Source organism: Crinia signifera, chromosome 2 (genome assembly GCF_055691185.1).
Source record: "Crinia signifera chromosome 2, ASM5569118v1, whole genome shotgun sequence".
Lineage (NCBI taxonomy): Eukaryota > Metazoa > Chordata > Amphibia > Anura > Myobatrachidae > Crinia > Crinia signifera.
Window position 1 is genome coordinate 128778445 of NC_139218.1, and position 20191 is coordinate 128798635.

Below are 20191 nucleotides of genomic sequence, written 5' to 3' on the forward strand. Positions count from 1 at the left end.
CTTCAATTCTTGAGTAGCCCCAACACTTCAGGTTTTCTAGGTCTCTGTCTGCGACTAGTTGGATAAATGTTAACCACAAATTTGCTTAACTCGCCTGTGCATTATTCAAGAAATCCAGAAAACCTGACCAATGTGGAGACTTTAGCACTGAAATAAGCCTTTAGATAGTCATCAGAGCTCCACCATGCTGTTTAGACTAAATAAATGTAAAATTTGTTGTGATGGTTAAATAAAAATAAACCAATTAACATCTAATTTTGCTGCTGAATTTGATGATCACAAAAATAAAAGTCATGTAACTGAAACTAACATATCTTTATTATTATATTCAGGGTATCTACCATTTTCATTTCAGTGTTTAAGTCGTAGAAATATGCAATACAATTGTTTGAAATTAAAATGAAATTGACTGAAAGATTAACAACATGGTGACTTGTGTTTCAGACACATCTCGTGAAGAATTAACTGAGAATGTATATAGAAATTTAAGGGAATAACTGATTTCAAACAGATTAAGATTTTGCTCAGTTGTGGCCAGATAGTTTGGATTTTCCTTTGTCAAATTGTATGGAAGCATAAATAAGGCCGTCCTCTTCTTTTGCCTGAAAAAAGAGATCAAGTTGTTGATCAAGTTGCAGAGTACAAAACTAGATACATGATCTTACAGTGCATAGTACATTATGAAAGGATCATTCAAAGCATACCTCCCAACTTTCCCGACAAGGGAGGAGGGAGTTCGGCGCGTGCCCGGATCTAGGGGGCGTGGCTTCCCGGGAAGGGGGTTTGTCCTAAAATCACATCATTTTCGCAAGGCTATGCCCCCATTTTCGCCGCTCTGTGGGCTCTGCAAGCTGCTGGCCAGCCCTCAGCCTCTCTGCTGCAGGAATAGACACTGTTCGCATGAGCACAGTATCTATTCACCAGATTGCAGGGAAAACTCCCAACTGCCTCCCCACCACGGGACACTGCCGGCCCCGGGAGGGGTGCGAGAACATCCCCAAAAACTGGGACGTTCCTGCGATATGCGGGACAGTTGGGAGGTATGCTCAAAGCCTGTAGAATACTTGACAAACTGTACGAAAGGGCACCCCTAGCATTGAGTTATTTACCACATCCTATATAATAAAAGTCAAACACTGCTCCACACTTCTTTGTGGGGAATTCAAGTGTTTTGAAGGAGCAGACATTACTGTTATGCCTCTCTGTCAGATTAATGGGCTGCTAACTAGTATAGACATATTTTTAGTACATATTTTAGACATAAATATTTTGATACTAATTGGCCAAATAAATTGGCCAAATAAATACTCGCCTTTTATTTATTTTATACAGGAAAGATGAAGTGTATGTGGAGCTATTCATTTCAACATGACCTCTTTAGGCATATGACATAGGGCTAATTGTTGCTTTCTAATTTTGACTTCTCATAGAAGTGGTGGTTGACATACATCTAAACCAGTGGTGGCTAACCTTAACACTCCAGCTGTTGTTGAGCTACACATCCCAGCATGCCCTGCTACAGTTTTGCTCTTTGGCCATGGCAAAACTGATGCAGTGCAAGCTGGGAGGTGTAGTTCAACAACAGCTGGAGTGTCAAGATTTGCCATCACTGCTCTAAACAATTACAATTAAGTTAAACAATTTTTCTGATCTGATCTCCCAAATGGTGGAAAAGAGTGAGTGGTAGTGTAAATCAGAAATTGGGTGTGTTGTCAGACAGAATAAGTTGTGTTGGAGCAGGGTTCCTGCAGATGTGGGGAGGTCATAATTGTATGCTTTTATTTAATGATTTTCTATAGCATTTTACATTTATAGACAGCAGGTATATACAATGGTGCCTGATAGTTTTTGAAACTTTCAGGATTTTCTGTATTTCTGTTATCCATAGAACACATACGGGGTATTAAAAAATCAAAAATGATGTATGTGTTCTAGGGTTTAAATGTGGCCTAAAACTACCTTATATTTTCAAACAGGTCCTAAAAGCAGATAAAGAGAATCAAAGAAATAAGTCAAGAAAATTAGACATGATGATTTTATTGTGGAAAATAATCCAATATTATCTATAAGTGAGTGGCAACTGTACTGTAGGTGGACCTTTGCTTTCATCTATCTGGTATCTGCTATGAATCCCTTGTGCAGCAATAAATGCATCTAAACTTTCTAGTATTTGTGGGTTAGTCCTGAACATCTGCTTGGAGGCATTCTACCCCATTCGTCCATACAAACCATGGTTTTTTGTTGGGTTTACTTCCAAAAACTGTTAGCTTCAGGTCCTTCCACAACATTTCGATTGGATTAAGGTCAGGACTTTGACTTGGCCATTACAAAACTTTAAACTTAATCTTCTTTAACCATTCTTTTGTCGGATGACTTGTGTGCTTTGGGTCACGGTCTTGCTTCATTACCTACACTAGCTTGAGATGCAGTGCAGGATGCTAGTCCCCTTTATCAGGATAACATACAGTGAAAACCTCATGATCTAAATACACAACCTTGCATTATAGGTTCCCTTTCCCTTTCCCATGCTGATTGCTGCCAGCAGTTACGGACTGTCCACTTACGGTATTGGAACTGACTTCCGGTGGAAGTGATGATCATGCAAACGGCTGTACTATCATGACAATTCAGTATACACATTGCATGTTGCTATGGTGATATAAACACAATTTATCAATTATAAACAAAAAATCGCCCATCTATGCAAAATATTATTTTGCATAATTTAGCATTTTATTTTTTTGAAAGACAAGGGATTGCCCAATATGTGTTTCTATATTACCCGTATATATTGACAAATTGTTATGGTTCCGGTTTCGGTCAGGGAAAATTGGGTGGGGTTCCATGCCAGAAGTGGGATGTTTGAAACTGCGGACAGTGTGGGTAGGGGAACCTTATGGGTAAGATCAGGGCTGGGCAACACCGGCCCTCCAGATGTTGATGAACTACACATCCCAGGATGCTTTGCATTAGTTTTGCTATGTGGCCATGCTGAAACTGATGCAAGGCATGCTGGGATGTGTAGTTCATCAACATCTGGAGGGCCGGAGTTGCCCAGCCTTGGGTAAGATTATGTATTAATATTATAATTTTTTCACTATATGTTATCCTGATAAAGGGAATGTGTTCCCCAAAATGTTGATCATAACAGGAAAATAATGTGAAAGTTACTGAAGTCTCCAAGTCTCCTTTTATGGGAGTATTCTACATAGGGCAGCATACCCATAGACCTGAACTAGATCAAATGACCCCTTCATTGGGACCAGAGTAGCAGTGGTGTGATGTGGGTGTGGGTAGGGCATAATTATAGCAGGAGAAAGGTAGTAAGGTGGCATGGGTGACCTCCAGAACGCCCTGTTATGTGTTCAGCTTCTTCTCCGTCTCTCCATTATCACAGATGTCCCAGCACTTGATTAATGAGCGGTGAAACCATCCTGGACAAGAGCAGACCCAAGGAGCTGATGGTGTGAGCTTTTCCATTATAACATGAAATTGTCTAATGTTTGCTAACTGGCAAAACTTTCACTAACCCCAAAAATGGCATAACATACATGGTAAAACACCATTTGGATTGTAACTCCAAATGTGTCATCTATATACTAAGATGCCCCTGCAACCTCTTATATGATGGCAAGACATCCAGGATGCTTAAGAAGTGGATTGGAGAGCACCTCTCATCAATTAAAAATGTCTCTCACTTCAAAGGGAACTGTCTTGGATACACCACCTCGGGACATTGGCACCAACGGGACTGAATGAGGACTATAAAATGGGGTGTTTCCTATAAACCCTTTATGGACAATGATGCTGTTATTATGCACAAGTATTCATTGTGTAGTGCCCCAATATGGGCCATGATTCTTCTATGTATACTGTTCATCAATTTTGATTTACCAACACTTTATTGGCTACCACTGTGTGCCTTAATTTCTGCATTGACCAATTATATTCATGACACCGCCGTGTGTCAGTTCTCAGACCTGCGCCATGAATATGAGAAAAAAGTGGGTGTGAACTGTGCTTACAAAGAAATCTCATACTTAAATAGTTTAGCAAACTGAAATGGTGCCAATCATGTAGGTTTAAAAATTGCCAGTTTAATAAATTGTAAAAATATATCCTGTATATAAACAATACATTACATTCCAAATAGGTTAATGAAGTGCGTATAATAAAAAAAACTGAACGCAATTGCTAAAAATAGAGAGCATATGTTGTATAGCAGTCCATACGGTTCCATATTGTGAATGTCCACTTAGAGTTCAGACCCGTTCCTAGCTCAGCCCTGATTAGCGGAAAGTATCTCCATGGAGACGCATAGAGCCTACCAGGGCTTAGTGCTTGTAAAGGGCTTTGCCAGCGCTACATAAGCTGCCATTAGCCGCGGAGGAAGCCGGCTCACCCCGCAGTCAGTGCGGGATGAACTGCTGCAGCACAGAGTCACTGCTGGAGCCTGGATTTGCAAGTATAGAGGTGTAAAATGAATGTGTGAATATTAAACTTTTACTTTTCTCTGTGTCTGTGTGTTTTTTTAAACATTATTTTTACAGATGGACTACCAAGACCAAGGGAGCCCATTAATGTCCCGCATGCTGGTACTTGTGGTTCACCAAGTCCCAACATGCGGGGGAGGCCTGCTGGGACTTGTAATTCACCGGTAAAAAGCAATGGTACCCGGGGTGCTTCTTCTGAAAAAAAACATCTAACATTGAAGAATGTTTTGACATGTGCAAGCTCACATCTAACAACTTTTTAATAAAACTCGTGGGATAAGACTTTTTCGCTTGGTGCTTCAAACCTTGGGACAATTACATCTCCGCTAAAGGCTGAAATAGCCATTTTATGAGCCTAAGAACAGCACAGGTTGACTATTGTGTTTTTACATGTGTGTGTGTGTGTGTGTGTGTTTTAAGGGTCTCAGAATCAATAGAAACATTGCAAATAGTTGGTTACCGTTTGTTGGCCTGTTGAAGATGTCACTTCTTTCAGTCTGTCATTTGAGACTTTACGTTGCCCTTTAATTTAAGTAGAGACAATATATTAAATATTTGAAAAAACTACATGAAAGGAAAGGCTTTTTATTTTTCAAATACATAGTGTAATTAATGGCATAAGATACTGTATTTATAATTATATACCATATATACTCGAGTATAAGCCTACTTTTTCAGAACATTGTTTATGCTGAAAAAGCCCCGGCTTATACTCGAGTGAGGGTCCTGCTTGAGTCAATAAGTTTTCCCAGTTTTTGTTGTAAAATTAGATGCCTCGGCTTATATTCAGGTCAACTTATACTCGAGTATATATGGTAATGGTATCTTGTAAATAAAGGTAATTGATTCTTAAACAGATGATCACAGGTTTCCCTATATTTTTTTATTGTATTCCTGTGCAAAGTGTCCTCTTTTCTGATATTTTCTTCCCTTAGTCAGGTACCAGATGAAGCACCAGGTATAGGTCTTCATATTTGACATATTGGACATTGTGCTAGGTAATGCTATGCACATAAGACTTGGCATGAGATATGGGTCTTTATATTGAACCTGACACCAAATATACAATGGGGAAATTAACTAAGATCCTAAAATATGACCGATGCCGGGTACAAATGCATACGACCTTCATCGGTCGTATTTTTGGGAAAATACAATGTGGAAATAGGGCATATTTACTAATCTGCCGTATTTACGGATACAGATTAGCCCTCATGGGAATCCATAGGTGAGTATCAGTGAGAAATAAAGTTTTACTTTTCATATGTGTCCGTGTTTGATTTAATTATTTGTACTGTTGTGGAACTGCAAGTACCGGCAGGCCCTTTAATGCCTCACATACTGGGACTTGTGGTTATCCAAGTCCCTGCATGTGGTGCAGGCTTGCTGGGACTCATAGCTCCACAACAATACATCATAGTTTGAATCTATTTTTTACAACAATGCCATCAGCCCAGTGCCCACCGCCCCAGGGCACCAGGGACAGCCCCAGGCTTCAGCCCAGGCAGGGTTATTCCTAGAGGGAGGGGACCCCTTCATTGGGGTGGGGGTCCCCACTTCCCCTGAGATGACCGGTCAGGGGGATAATGGTTTGGCCGTGGGACCTTATATAAGGTATAAGGGGCCAGTATCCTGCTGGTTGGTTCCGTTGCTGATTCTCAAAATATAGGGGACCCTTGTTAAATTTTGTCCACCGTATTTTGGGAAGTGTAGTGAACTGACCCAGACCATAGGTTTGAAAGAGGGAATTTTGTCGAAAAAATGTCCTGTCTCAGCTGTTGCTCTATAGCAGTGTTTTTCAACCACTGTGCCGTGGCACACTAGTGTGCCTTGAGCTGTTGTCAAGTGTGCCACCAGATCCAGAGATTACAGCAACCACCAGTTCAACTGTTGTTTACTGGTCTCTTCTTTTCATGTATATCATATATTTTATTTTTGTTACCTGTGGGGACCAGTGTGATAGTTTTTTTTATATGGGAGCCAATAGGTTTTTTTTTCCTGTGGGGACCAATGTGTTTTGACCTGTGGGGATCACATGGTGTGCCTTGGCAATTTTAAAATCTTATTTACTGTGCCACAAGGTAAAAAGGTTGAAAATCACTGCTCTATAGTATGCGTGACAGCGGAGAAGAGGGTTATGGCATTTATGCCCACATTGGACTCATAGTTACCCAGCGCCGCTAGAGGGTTTCAATCCCTTGGGATAGCATTGCAGCAGTTGTCCCTAATATAGCAATAAATTTGGCAGATGTATTTGTAATCCAGCTGTGGGTGAGAAGATGGTATTTTCTCCAGACCACTTTAGTAGTGGGAGACCAAGGTCAGCAACAAAATAGAGCTAATTTCAGGAGCAGCAGTTTGAAAAGTCCCAGAATACTTGCAAATAGCATATAGAGTATAGGGGTCTGGTCCAATAAGCTGGATAGCACAGAGATAAGTGCACTGTAAGAGGTGTAAGAGAGACTCTATCTTCCCATTAGTGAAACGTGTCAGAGCTTTCTGGACCAGACCCCTAGGCTCTATATGCTATTTGCAAGTATTCTGGGACTTTTCCAACTGCTGCTCCCAAAATTGGCTCTACTTTGTTGCCCAAAAAAATTGCCCAAAAAAACAAATCCAACCTTTAGTAAAATGACACGAAACTGTCGACTTGGTCTGAATGCCGACATGGCCAGAATGTGGGAACTGCCACTCTAACTGATTCATTGCATTGCGGCTCCATTCACTGCATTGGAGAGTGTTCCCCAGAGCGGCCTCTCATTCGTCGTTAGGCTCCAGGAGAGGTGGCTGTAGATTATTGCTTTGCCAATACTCATAATGTACTGAAGAGGATGTGATCCCGTTCATTTTGTGAGTAATAAATGGGTAAACAGGGGTTGTGTTGGGTGTGTTTATTTAATAAAATAATTCAGCAGTCAGTGTTTGAGTCCTGTCATTTTGTGTAATGTTTTTTTTTAATGATGCTCACTTTGAGGTTTATGTATGCTGGCAAATTTGGATCAACATATACTATCATGCCCAGGCATGGTGCTGGACATGTAGTCTACCAATAAAGAACAATATTATTTTATCATAGTGCTTTACATTTACTTGTTCTAAAAATATATATATATATATATATATATATATATATATACTGTATTAACATGTTATTATTAATAGTAATAATAATGACCTTCAGCGAACAGCAGCGCACATTTTATAAAGTATTATTAATAAATCAATCATAGTGTGATAACCTATCTCTGTATCACCTTTATGTCACAGACTAAAATGAAAGCAATTCTAACCAATAGGAGAGCAGTTCTGACCAAATTTTACATCTTACCTTTTGACTTCATCTTAATAATGCAGAATATTAAGGCACAAATGAGAAGGGTCATCAAGATTCCTGAGAAAAATGCTAAAATAATGTCAAGGTGATAGCTGCAATGAAAGAGAAAAATCATTACATGTAAGTATGCTGTATGTTGTGTGATTTATATATATATATATATATGTATATATATATATATATATATATATATATATATATATATATATATATATACACTGGTGATCCCCGGCACTCTGTTGCCCCGAGTTCAGGGTGTCCTGCCCTGGTGCCCTCCTGTGTGGGATGAATTCCACTCAATACTCTCCTTGTGGCTGGCGGCACTCAGGGACTCAATACAGCATAGTAGTTGGTGAAGCTTTAATCAACGTTTCGAGGGTCTCGCCCTCTTCGTCAGGATGACGAAGAGGGCGAGACCCTCGAAACGTTGATTAAAGCTTCACCAACTACTATGCTGTATTGAGTCCCTGAGTGCCGCCAGCCACAAGGAGAGTATATATATATATATAAATTATATGTGAGATCTTGGCTCCAAGACAGGACCAACGAATAGGCAGCAAGACAGGATTTTATCAATAAGCAAATTAACAGGAGGCTTGCATAGGCGCTTGATGCAGGAAAGCACAGAAATGTTAAAATAGTATAATTTAAATATTAAGAGCATTTCCATGTATCTTGTGTGACCAATAGAAAGTAACAGCGGACAGTCCCAATTATACAGCGCTGACGCCGCATACCAATATTAGGAGGAACGGTCAGCACGCTCAGGCTGCACGGGGCGAGACATGGACAAGCATGGTTCCCCCCCTCCCTAAGTTTTCCCTTCATTTTGTTTTTATAATTATTTTTTTATTATTTATTTATTTTTCATTTGATTAAAAATAATATGGTGTAAACATTGAAAAAAAAAAGATTACATGAATCTTTTAATTTCCCGAAAAAGCAGATTCGCCATGTTTTTATGGCGAATTTGTGCTGTTTGGCGAATTTTGGACTAAAACGGTGAATCACCCTATTCAATGACCACATGGCGAATACATTTGAAGGTTTTTTTTTGCCATGATTCACCGAGTAGCAATCGCTATCTTTTTATGGAGAAGTGGAATGTGAACTTTTAAAATAAAGTGTTTTGTTTTTTACATTTGGTGTAAAAAAATCAGGAATTTTATTCTGAGGAGGGACATGCTACTTTTATTCATGTGCTGTAAGCACATGAATATATATTTAATTTTTTTTTTTTTTTTTACACAGCAGCCAGCAGGGGGCGCCGAAGCCGAGCCGCTCATTACATATTCATATATTCACTGCACCCGATCGTTACGATCGGGTGTAGTGAATATATGGTCCCCTGCTGGCACCCCCGGGGGGCAGCCTGTGCTGCCTGGCACCCGGGGAGCCCACCTCCCCCCCACAAATGTTCTGGGGCAGGCAGAGAGACTTCCATCTCCCTGCCTGCCGCCGTCCTCAGGCTCCCTGCGATGTTCGCCGCAGGAGCTCATATTCGCCGGTCAGGGGCAGCGAGCCCCTGACTCGTTGAATACCAGAGCCGGCGAGGCTCCGGAACGTGGCGAATGTGCAGCGAATCCTAAAAAGGATTCGCTGCACCTCGCCGGTATTCTCATTGAATACCGCCCATAGATGTAATCAATATTAAATGTAAAGAAAGGGAGAAATTTAAAATGTTTGCAATATACAATAATGTTCAATGTCATTTCATATTGTTGAATTTCATCCTTTGCAATAAAAACAAAAACTATTTTTTATAAAAATTGATGTGGACATAGGTTCAACACATATTATGTCAACATCCATTGGGTTGACCCCAGAAGGTCGACAGGGTTGAAATGTCGACACAAGCATTATGTTAGCCGTCAAAAAGGTTGACATGAGTTTTTCAAGTTTATTTGTCCCAAATGTCGACACGGACACCATCAAAGTCTACCGCTGTACTCGGCACATTATTCTATTCTCCCTCCATGCCATAGGGGATGGTAGAGCATGAGATACCGCCTGTCGGCACATGTTGGCTCAAATAAAATGTGAAAAACTCATGTCTACCTTTTCACTGTCAACCTAGCCAGTGTTAACCTAATGCTTGTGTCCACCGATTTCATGTGTGGACCAAAGCCATGTCGACCAAATGCATGCCGACCTAACGACCGTATACCCCTGAAATAGCAATAAATAGAGTATATTAACATTATATAATAAAGTACAGTATACTTACTCTGTGATATGTGGTTCGGCACTGCTAATGGATAAACTGTGGGTGGTTGTTGGTGCTGCTGCTGCTGTTGTTGTTATTGTTGTGGCTGCTGTTGTTGTTGTTTTGAATGGCTGTTCAGCTCAGTAAATATGTTTACCATGTCCCTCATCAGGATACGTCTAGTGTATATCTGTATGTGTGATATATATACATCTGTACTGTCACTGTTTACTTGTTCCCACCCTGGCTGTTGCACAGCAGTCCTAATCCAATTCCTAGTATATGCAAGTATGCCTGACCAATAAAGCTGATTCTGATTTTATAGTGCTACATCCATACAAGACAGAGGACAAGATGTACTAAGCTTGAAAAGTGATAAAATGGAGAGTGATAAACAAAGAGCCAATCTGCTCCTAACTGCCATGTCAAAGGCTGTGTTTGAAAAATGACAAGTAGGAGCCGATTGGTTGGTGTTTTATCACTCTCCACTTTATCACTCTTCATGGCTTAGTACATCTCACCATAAATATTTATGTTCCAAATAATTTGTTCAGTTCCTACTAAAGTGCAGAAAGTGACAGTGGAAGCATGGTCTTGTGATATCCTTTTATTACATCCCAAGAATCTTTTTTGTTTCATGACTCTGCATTGCAATTTCTTTGAAGCCAGCAGTTACAATTTTTAGTAATTTTTATAATGACCACAAGAGAACAGACACATTTAAAAATACAAAACATCGATAATCCCACCGGCATTTGAAAAATATTATCTTTATTACTAAAAAAAAATTAGGCAAGACTAGACTCAGATATGAACATTACTTTGTCTACACTGTCTATAGGTGGAGTTGCAAGTGCTATCAGATGCAATACTAGTGTCAGTGTTCCCCTATACGCAAGCGCCTGTGTCTGAATTTGCAAGCACTTTGAAATTTATCTTCCCTCCAACATGTTACAAATTACCAAAGCTGGCTATATGTATATAAAAGCATTTCATAAAAGCACCTTCTACCAGGCTGCTGGCTCAGAACCAGCTTTACAGTGAACCTTGCTCATACAGATATGAGCTATGTAAAATTAACTGAAGGCAACTTTGCCTGATGTGGTATATAATTAATGGAGGTGGGCTATCATGATGGTGGGGTTCCATAAGGTTTATAAAAAAAATTATAAAAAAAAGTAATTCAACCCTTTGGGGCATAGGGTGTCCAGACGGAAAATCCATCTGGACTCTAATTGAAGTAGTCTTTTTTGACCAGTCCCCGCCCCTGGGTGACATGGGCACATGTTCTATGATTTTATATTTCAGAGTGGCCATCCCATGCCTGGCCTCGGCAAAGTGCCTCGCCACAGGCTGGTCTCCTGTGCCACTTTGTAAGGCTGTCCTGATGGCTAGTCTGTGCTGGGCCATGCGGGTCTTAAAGACACAATCTGTCTTACCTATGTAATATAGCCCGCAAGGGCATATAATAACATAGATAACGAACTTCGTGCTACATGTCAGGGACCAATTAATGGGGGAATTTTTTTCCAGAAGAAGGACGACTGATGGAATCCCCTGTGGCCATGTAATTGCACGTGGTGCAGCCCAAGCACTTAAAACAGCCCTTTTTTCGAGACAAAAAGTTTCTGGTATTTGGCTTGGCCTCACTGATGTTGGTCTTAACTAAATAATCCCTAATGCTTTTGCCTCTGGTGTAACTGGGCATAAGGCGGGAATTTTTTTGAGATTTGAGGTCAGGATCACTGGTAATGATGGGCCATAACTCTTTGGCCTTTTTGGTAGTATATTTAGTATTAGGATTATGGGCATTGACCCATGGAAAGATCTTCTCTTTGGACTGTTGTTTGGGCCTGTCTTGCAGTAGGGTATCCCTAGGTGTTAATTCTGCCCTTCTACTGTCTGGGGCTAAGACCTGTTCTAGGTACCCTCTATTTACAAACTTTTGAGTCATCGTGTCTAGCTGTTTATTCCTTTCAGGAATTTCGCTATTGGACCTACATATTCTCAAATACTGGGAGTAGGGGAGGCCCCTGGTGGTGGAACTGGGATGGAAACTATTGTATCTCAAAATGGTGTTTCTGTCTGTTGGTTTTGAATACAGGCAGGTTGTAATGCTGCCTGAGTTCAGCATAATTCTTAAGTCCAGAAAACAGACCTCGGAGGTACTGTGTATTAACGTGAGCTTGACAGGATGATCTGACCTATTTTGCATCTCTACAATCTCGCTAAGACTGTCACTGCTTTTGGACCAAATTAAGAATAGGTCGTCTATATAGCGGACGTATTTTACAATTCCCTCAGCCACTGTAGGGTCCTGGAAGAAAATTTCCCTCTCCACCTGCCACATATATGAGTTCGCCAGGGACGGAGCCACTGGGGAACCCATAGCACAGCCGATGAGCTGTAAATAAAACCGTCCGTTAAACAAAAAATAATTGTTTTTGAGGGTAAATTCCAATAATGTGAGAAAGAACGTTATATCAGGGCCCAGATATGCTGTGTTGCCAAACACCAATTGTTTAACCGCCTCTAGCCCAGCTGAATGGAGGATACATGTATATAAATTAGATACATCTAAGGTGGCTAAAACTGCATTGTTCACAATAGGGGGGCTTTTTTGCAGAAGCGCCCTACAGTCCTTTAAATGCATATCAGTTCGTAGAAGGTGCTTTTATGAAATGCTTTTATATACATGTAGCCAGCTTTGGTAATTTTTAACATGTTTGCACATTCCTGTATATTTTTGCACATATTCTTGGATAGTTCCGTTTGTTTTGTGTTTACAGCACTATGGCACTTTAAGATCTCTAATGTTATAGAGATCCTTCTTGTACACGATGTTTTGCATGCAGTAACTAACCAGGGATTGTGTATGTTTCCCCAGTTACCATAACAGTGCCGCCAAGCTCACTGACGCTGCCCAGGACCGGAAACGGAAGTGGAGAGACGCAACGGAGCTGCGGGCGGCGTTGCCGTGGAGAGGGGAGGTGATCTGTCCCTGACGGTAAGCCACTATTTAAATGACTTTTGTAACACTTCATCTGTATCCTGACGAAGGGGAGCACGTCCCCGAAATGTAGATGTATCACTGTGTACTGAATACACGTTTTTCCTGATTACAAGACTCTGAGTGACGCCCAGTTATTGTTGCGTATATATATATATATATATATATATATATATATATATATATATATATACGAGGTGGGGGGGATGGCGGCACACGAAGAAAAAACAGACCACACGGTGGTTTGCAGACCAACGTTTCTGAGCCCCTTGGCTCCTTTATCAAGGTGCAGGAAAGACCTTTCCTGCACCTTGATAAAGGAGCCAAGGGGCTCAGAAACGTTGGTCTGCAAACCACCGTGTGGTCTGTTATTTCTTCGAGTGCCGCCATCCCCCCCACCTCGTCAGGGCCGGCAACAGAAATCTTGGGGCCCTGTACAATGATATTTCTGCCCCCCCCCCCCCTAACCGAAATCCATCAGGAGTGGACTTCTCTCTTTCTCAGTCCAGCTGGCCTGGCTCCTAGCTGCTACTTCCTGCTGGTTCCCTCCTGCTGCTGGCCTGTCACTTTCACAAAAGAGCCAAGCACTACGAGCAGGCAGGGCAGGTCGTTTCGACCCGCGTATGCGCAGTAAAAGTATAAGATACAGAGACTGCAGCCCCAGGCCGTGCGCACACACACAGAGTAGATGGCTCTGAGCGCTGCATAGATGGCAGTGGCACACAGCAGTGGCGTAGCTACGTTTTGGGCACCCCCCCTCGCCGCCGCCCCGCCAAGCACCCCTACCCCCCTGCCCTGCCGCCTCACCGCCTATGCAAACACCCCCCCCCCCAATCCCCCATAGACTTACCTATCGCGCTGGTCCCGGCGGCTCCGTTCTTCTGCTGAGGACCACCACAAAATGGCCGCCCCCATACAGCAGACAGTTTCAGAGAACTGTCTGCTATATGGGGGCGGCCATTTTGTGGTGGTCCTCAGCAGAAGAACGGAGCCGCCAGGACCAGCGCAATAGGTAAGTCTGCGGTGGATTGGGGGGGGTTTAACTATAGCACCGCAGCCCCCGGCGCCCCCACATACACAGCGCCCCCCCGCGGTGGCGGGGGCTGTGGTGCTATAGTTACGCCGCTGACACACAGCGAGTAAGTCAGACTCAGCCACACACAGATGGTGCACAGTAGTCGGCCGGGCCGCGAGGGTCACTGACAGGCCTGCTAGTAAAGGCAGCTGCCGTGCCAGAGCATGGAAGCCCTGGGCCCCTTCAGATCACTGGGGCCCGTCACACTTGTCCCCCTTGACCCCCCCTGTCGCCTGCCCTGCACCTCGTACATTATAGCAACAGGTGTGTTGCGCCACGGAGGGCACCGGATCACTACACTACTAGCCATCAATGGCATCTATATGATTGCGGGAGTGCCACCACACCATATATATATATATATATATATATATATATATATATATATATATATATGATTGTTTTTTTGTTTCTAATGTAAAATGTGCCCTCCCACTTGAAAAATGTGCCCTGCACATTGGTATGCACACTGCCCTAAAAAATCCTAGAGTAAACACTACTACAGGTTTCTCTGCCTCCCTCCAGGCTCTCTGTAATGCGTGTGACATCATCACGTCACACACATGGTAGAAAGAGACACGCTGGCGAGGAGCCGGTAAGCCAGAAGAGGGAGCAGTGAGCATAACCCACCCACAGTCACTCACTACTTGTTATTATAATATATATTAGAGCAAGGTTTGTTTGTTCTGTGTTGTGCCTAACTGCCACTGTTTATCAGAATATATTTTAAAAAAAACTATAATATAAATATATGTACACAAACTTTTTGGCAGGGGGAACAAAATTGATAGTTATACCACTGGGACAAGTACATGGTAAATAAAAAAGACAGTTGCAGCAGTGGACACTGATTCACTTATAACAGTGGCAGAGATATATTCTAATAAAAGCACATGGGGAGAGAGAGCCTACATCACAACAGAATGGTGTGTTCAATGCGATGGGTCGAGCTGTGACAGCTAGCAGTGCTGCCTGCTCGCTAGGTTTTTGGAGCGAGTCTCGCATCTAAATGCAGCGGGCTCTCTGCATTAGCCGTGAGCCTCATTGTGTCACAAATATGCTTGGTCTACCTGCCTATCAGCTTGGGAATTGGCTTGACCTAACGCAGAGGTGCGGAGTCTAACCGTGCTGAGGGTCTTCTGCCAGTGACCCCTCCAATTGGGATTTGGGCTTCTGCGGCACTCGACATGTCGGTCGCTGTCCTCTGGTTAGGTTTCCTTTTATGAGCTGGGGCCAGGGGTAGGAAATATGGAGAGGCGGTCGTCTAGCCGGGTCAGTATCAGTGCGGTCAGTTAGGTACCCAGGGGAGAGGCAAAAGAGAGTCCAAATCAGGCCGGGTCATACACGGGAGACACAGTTGCGGTACACTGGGATGAGACGGAGGGATGGTCGGGATCAAGCTGAGCTCATACACGGAGAGGTCAATAAAGTACCAAGGGTCAAGTGGAAGAGTCGTCAGGAACTAGCCGGGTCAAACAATAGCAAAGAGTGATAAGGTACAAAAGCACTGGAACGCTGGAGTAGGTGTGAGCCTATACTCTGGCAGGGATTGCCTGCCAGAAACTTCCTTTATACCGTGGGCTGACTACGTCAGCTTCCTGCCTGTCACTTTAAATCTCTGAACGCGCGCCCCTAGTGAGCGCGCGCCCGCGTACCCGGAAGCCGCACACACGCTGTCGGAGCTCCGACAGGAGAACCCGCCGCCAGCCTGCTGGTGTCCAGGCTACCGCCCGCACCAGCCCGCCGTCGCCCGGCCTGCCCAGCCTGCCGCCCGCAGTAGCCATGTCCCCGGACCCGGTAAGAGACTCCCGTGGTCCGGGAGACTGTGACACATTGTTTGTTGGAATCCTCGCCGTCATCTGACAGTGGGGATTCCCCAGGAACGATGAATAGGGTGAGCGGCCGGCGCCATTTAACCCCCTCGCCAGGTGCATTCAATACACCCAAGAGACCAGTCGAGGCCACACCCCACATTCTAGTCAATCATACTTCATTTATTTGGTCTAGATCACATGTTTTCTTGAAAATTACAGCCAATTTCTATATATATATCAATGTTATAAAAAAAAAAACAGTGTTTAGCAACTTCAATCCTTGAGTAGCCCCAACCCTACAGGTTTTCTAGGTCTCTGTCTTTGACTAGTTGGATAAATATTAACCACAAATTTGATTAACTCGCCTGTGCATGATTCAAGAAATCCAGAAAATCTGACCGATGTGGAGACTTTAGCACTGAAATAAGCCTTTAGATAGTCATCAGAGCTCCACCATGCTGTTTAGACATGTTAGACAATAAATGTAAAATTTGTTGTGATGGTCAAATAAAAATAAACCAATTAACATCTAATTTTGCTGCTGAATTTGATGATCACAAAAATAAAAGTCATGTAACTGAAACTAACATATCTTTATTATTATATTCAGGGTATCTACCATTTTCATTTCAGTGTTTAAGTCGTAGAAATATGCAATACAATTGTTTGAAATTAAAATGAAATTGACTGAAAGATTAACAACATGGTGACTTGTGTTTCAGACACATCTCGTGAAGAATTAACTGAGAATGTATATAGAAATTTAAGGGAATAACTGATTTCAAACAGATTAAGATTTTGCTCAGTTGTGGCCAGATAGTTTGGATTTTCCTTTGTCAAATTGTATGGAAGCATAAATAAGGCCGTCCTCTTCTTTTGCCTGAAAAAAGAGATCAAGTTGTTGATCAAGTTGCAGAGTGCAAAACTAGATACATGATCTTACAGTGCATAGTACATTATGAAAGGATCACTCAAAGCATACCTCCCAACCAGGGCCGGCGCTACCCACTCAGCAGCTCCTGCAAAGCAGGGAGGCGCCATGCTGAAAAGGCGCTGTCTCCCTCCCTGCTCTGCTAAAGCTGCCTCAGCCCTCACTGTCACTGCCTCCTGCACACCGCCCTCCCTGCCTGTCTGACAGTGGGTGGCAGTATGCAGAGGCTGAGCAGCTCCCTGCACCGCGCACACACTGTCCTCCTCCTGCGACCTGCCCCCTCTTCCTCACGGACACTTGCGCTGAGGCATGTAGCGCTGTCTGTGAATGCCTGGATGACATGTCATGTCCGGATCCGGCCCCTACCCATTGCTCCCTGCGCCTGTCAGCTGTCAATCAAATGACGAACAGCCAGCAGCGCCGCCTCCCCTTCCTTCCCTCTTCTCAGTGTGCTGTGCCTGTGCCCCTGCCAGTCCTCAACACTCCGGCCCCTCTATCTCACCCCCTCTTCTTCCATCTCCTCATTCTCTCTCCTCCTTTCCCCCTCAGTCACGAGTGCTGCACATATGCGGACACAGCGCTGAGATGGTGTATGCATACATGTACATGCACCGGAGATAGGATCGCATGTTGCATACACTCCCACAATCGGGCTGCAGCTTGTTGCAATGGCAATATGAAAGGGCGCAAAATGTATGGTTTGCAGGAGGGCGCCGGACACCGTAGCACCGGCCCTGCTCCCAACTTTCCCGACCAGGGAGGAGGGAGTTCGGCGCGTGCCCGGATCTAGGGGGCGTGGCTTCCCGGGAAGGGGGTTTGTCCTAAAATCACATCATTTTCGCAAGGCTATGCCCCCATTTTCGCCGCTCTGTGGGCTCTGCAAGCTGCTGGCCAGCCCTCAGCCTAACTAGTATAGACATATTTTTAGTACATATTTTAGACATAAATATTTTGATACTAATTGGCCAAATAAATTGGCCAAATAAATACTCGCCTTTTATTTATTTTATACAGGAAAGATGAAGTGTATGTGGAGCTATTCATTTCAACATGACCTCTTTAGGCATATGACATAGGGCTAATTGTTGCTTTCTAATTTTGACTTCTCATAGAAGTGGTGGTTGACATACATCTAAACCAGTGATGGCTAACCTTAACACTCCAGCTGTTGTTGAGCTACACATCCCAGCATGCCCTGCTACAGTTTTGCTCTTTGGCCATGGCAAAACTGATGCAGGGCAAGCTGGGAGGTGTAGTTCAACAACAGCTGGAGTGTCAAGATTTGCCATCACTGCTCTAAACAATTACAATTAAGTTAAACAATTTTTCTGATCTGATCTCCCAAATGGTGGGAAAGAGTGAGTGGTAGTGTAAATCAGAAATTGGGTGTGTTGTCAGACAAAATAAGTTGTGTTGGAGCAGGGTTCCTGCAGATGTGGGGAGGTCATAATTGTATGCTTTTATTTAATGATTTTCTATAGCATTTTACATTTATAGACAGCAGGTATATACAATGGTGCCTGATAGTTTTTGAAACTTTCAGGATTTTCTGTATTTCTGTTATCCATAGAACACATACGGGGTATTAAAAAATCAAAAATGATGTATGTGTTCTAGGGTTTAAATGTGGCCTAAAACTACCTTATATTTTCAAACAGGTCCTAAAAGCAGATAAAGAGAATCAAAGAAATAAGTCAAGAAAATTAGACATGATGATTTTATTGTGGAAAATAATCCAATATTATCTATAAGTGAGTGGCAACTGTACTGTAGGTGGACCTTTGCTTTCATCTATCTGGTATCTGCTATGAATCCCTTGTGCAGCAATAAATGCATCTAAACTTTCTAGTATTTGTGGGTTAGTCCTGAACATCTGCTTGGAGGCATTCTACCCCATTCGTCCATACAAACCATGGTTTTTTTGTTGGGTTTACTTCCAAAACTGTTAGCTTCAGGTCCTTCCACAACATTTCGATTGGATTAAGGTCAGGACTTTGACTTGGCCATTACAAAACTTTAAACTTAATCTTCTTTAACCATTCTTTTGTCGGATGACTTGTGTGCTTTGGGTCACGGTCTTGCTTCATGACCTACACTAGCTTGAGATGCAGTGCAGGATGCTAGTCCCCTTTATCAGGATAACATACAGTGAAAACCTCATGATCTAAATACACAACCTTGCATTATAGGTTCCCTTTCCCTTTCCCATGCTGATTGCTGCCAGCAGTTACGGACTGTCCACTTACGGTATTGGAACTGACTTCCGGTGGAAGTGATGATCATGCAAACGGCTGTACTATCATGACAATTCAGTATACACATTGCATGTTGCTATGGTGATATAAACACAATTTATCAATTATAAACAAAAAATCGCCCATCTATGCAAAATATTATTTTGCATAATTTAGCATTTTATTTTTTTGAAAGACAAGGGATTGCCCAATATGTGTTTCTATATTACCCGTATATATTGACAAATTGTTATGGTTCCGGTTTCGGTCAGGGAAAATTGGGTGGGGTTCCATGCCAGAAGTGGGATGTTTGAAACTGCAGACAGTGTGGGTAGGGGAACCTTATGGGTAAGATCAGGGCTGGGCAACACCGGCCCTCCAGATGTTGATGAACTACACATCCCAGGATGCTTTGCATTAGTTTTGCTATGTGGCCATGCTGAAACTGATGCAAGGCATGCTGGGATGTGTAGTTCATCAACATCTGGAGGGCCGGAGTTGCCCAGCCTTGGGTAAGATTATGTATTAATATTATAATTTTTTCACTATATGTTATCCTGATAAAGGGAATGTGTTCCCCAAAATGTTGATCATAACAGGAAAATAATGTGAAAGTTACTGAAGTCTCCAAGTCTCCTTTTATGGGAGTATTCTACATAGGGCAGCATACCCATAGACCTGAACTAGATCAAATGACCCCTTCATTGGGACCAGAGTAGCAGTGGTGTGATGTGGGTGTGGGTAGGGCATAATTATAGCAGGAGAAAGGTAGTAAGGTGGCATGGGTGACCTCCAGAACGCCCTGTTATGTGTTCAGCTTCTTCTCCGTCTCTCCATTATCACAGATGTCCCAGCACTTGATTAATGAGCGGTGAAACCATCCTGGACAAGAGCAGACCCAAGGAGCTGATGGTGTGAGCTTTTCCATTATAACATGAAATTGTCTAATGTTTGCTAACTGGCAAAACTTTCACTAACCCCACAAATGGCATAACATACATGGTAAAACACCATTTGGATTGTAACTCCAAATGTGTCATCTATATACTAAGATGCCCCTGCAACCTCTTATATGATGGCAAGACATCCAGGAT

At 42.8% G+C, this 20191-nt stretch overlaps 1 protein-coding gene and 1 long non-coding RNA gene across 2 annotated transcripts in view; both read right to left on the minus strand.

The window, feature by feature from the left end:
* Positions 1-300: 300 nt before the first annotated feature.
* LOC146058862 (uncharacterized) lies at positions 301-7869 on the minus strand. The gene is made up of 3 exons (XR_014470012.1): positions 7822-7869; positions 4954-5015; positions 301-602 (listed from the first exon to the last, which is right to left on the minus strand). It is a non-coding gene; the product is annotated as an uncharacterized LOC146058862 (long non-coding RNA).
* Positions 7870-16510: 8641 nt separating this feature from the next.
* Positions 16511-20191, minus strand: part of C2H1orf162 (chromosome 2 C1orf162 homolog) — a 47260-nt gene continuing 43579 nt past the window's right edge. The window contains exon 6 of the mRNA XM_083171062.1: positions 16511-16812. Within this exon, the coding sequence (XP_083027188.1) occupies positions 16735-16812 (78 nt within the window). The 3' untranslated portion in view covers positions 16511-16734. The remainder of the gene's footprint in view (positions 16813-20191) is intronic.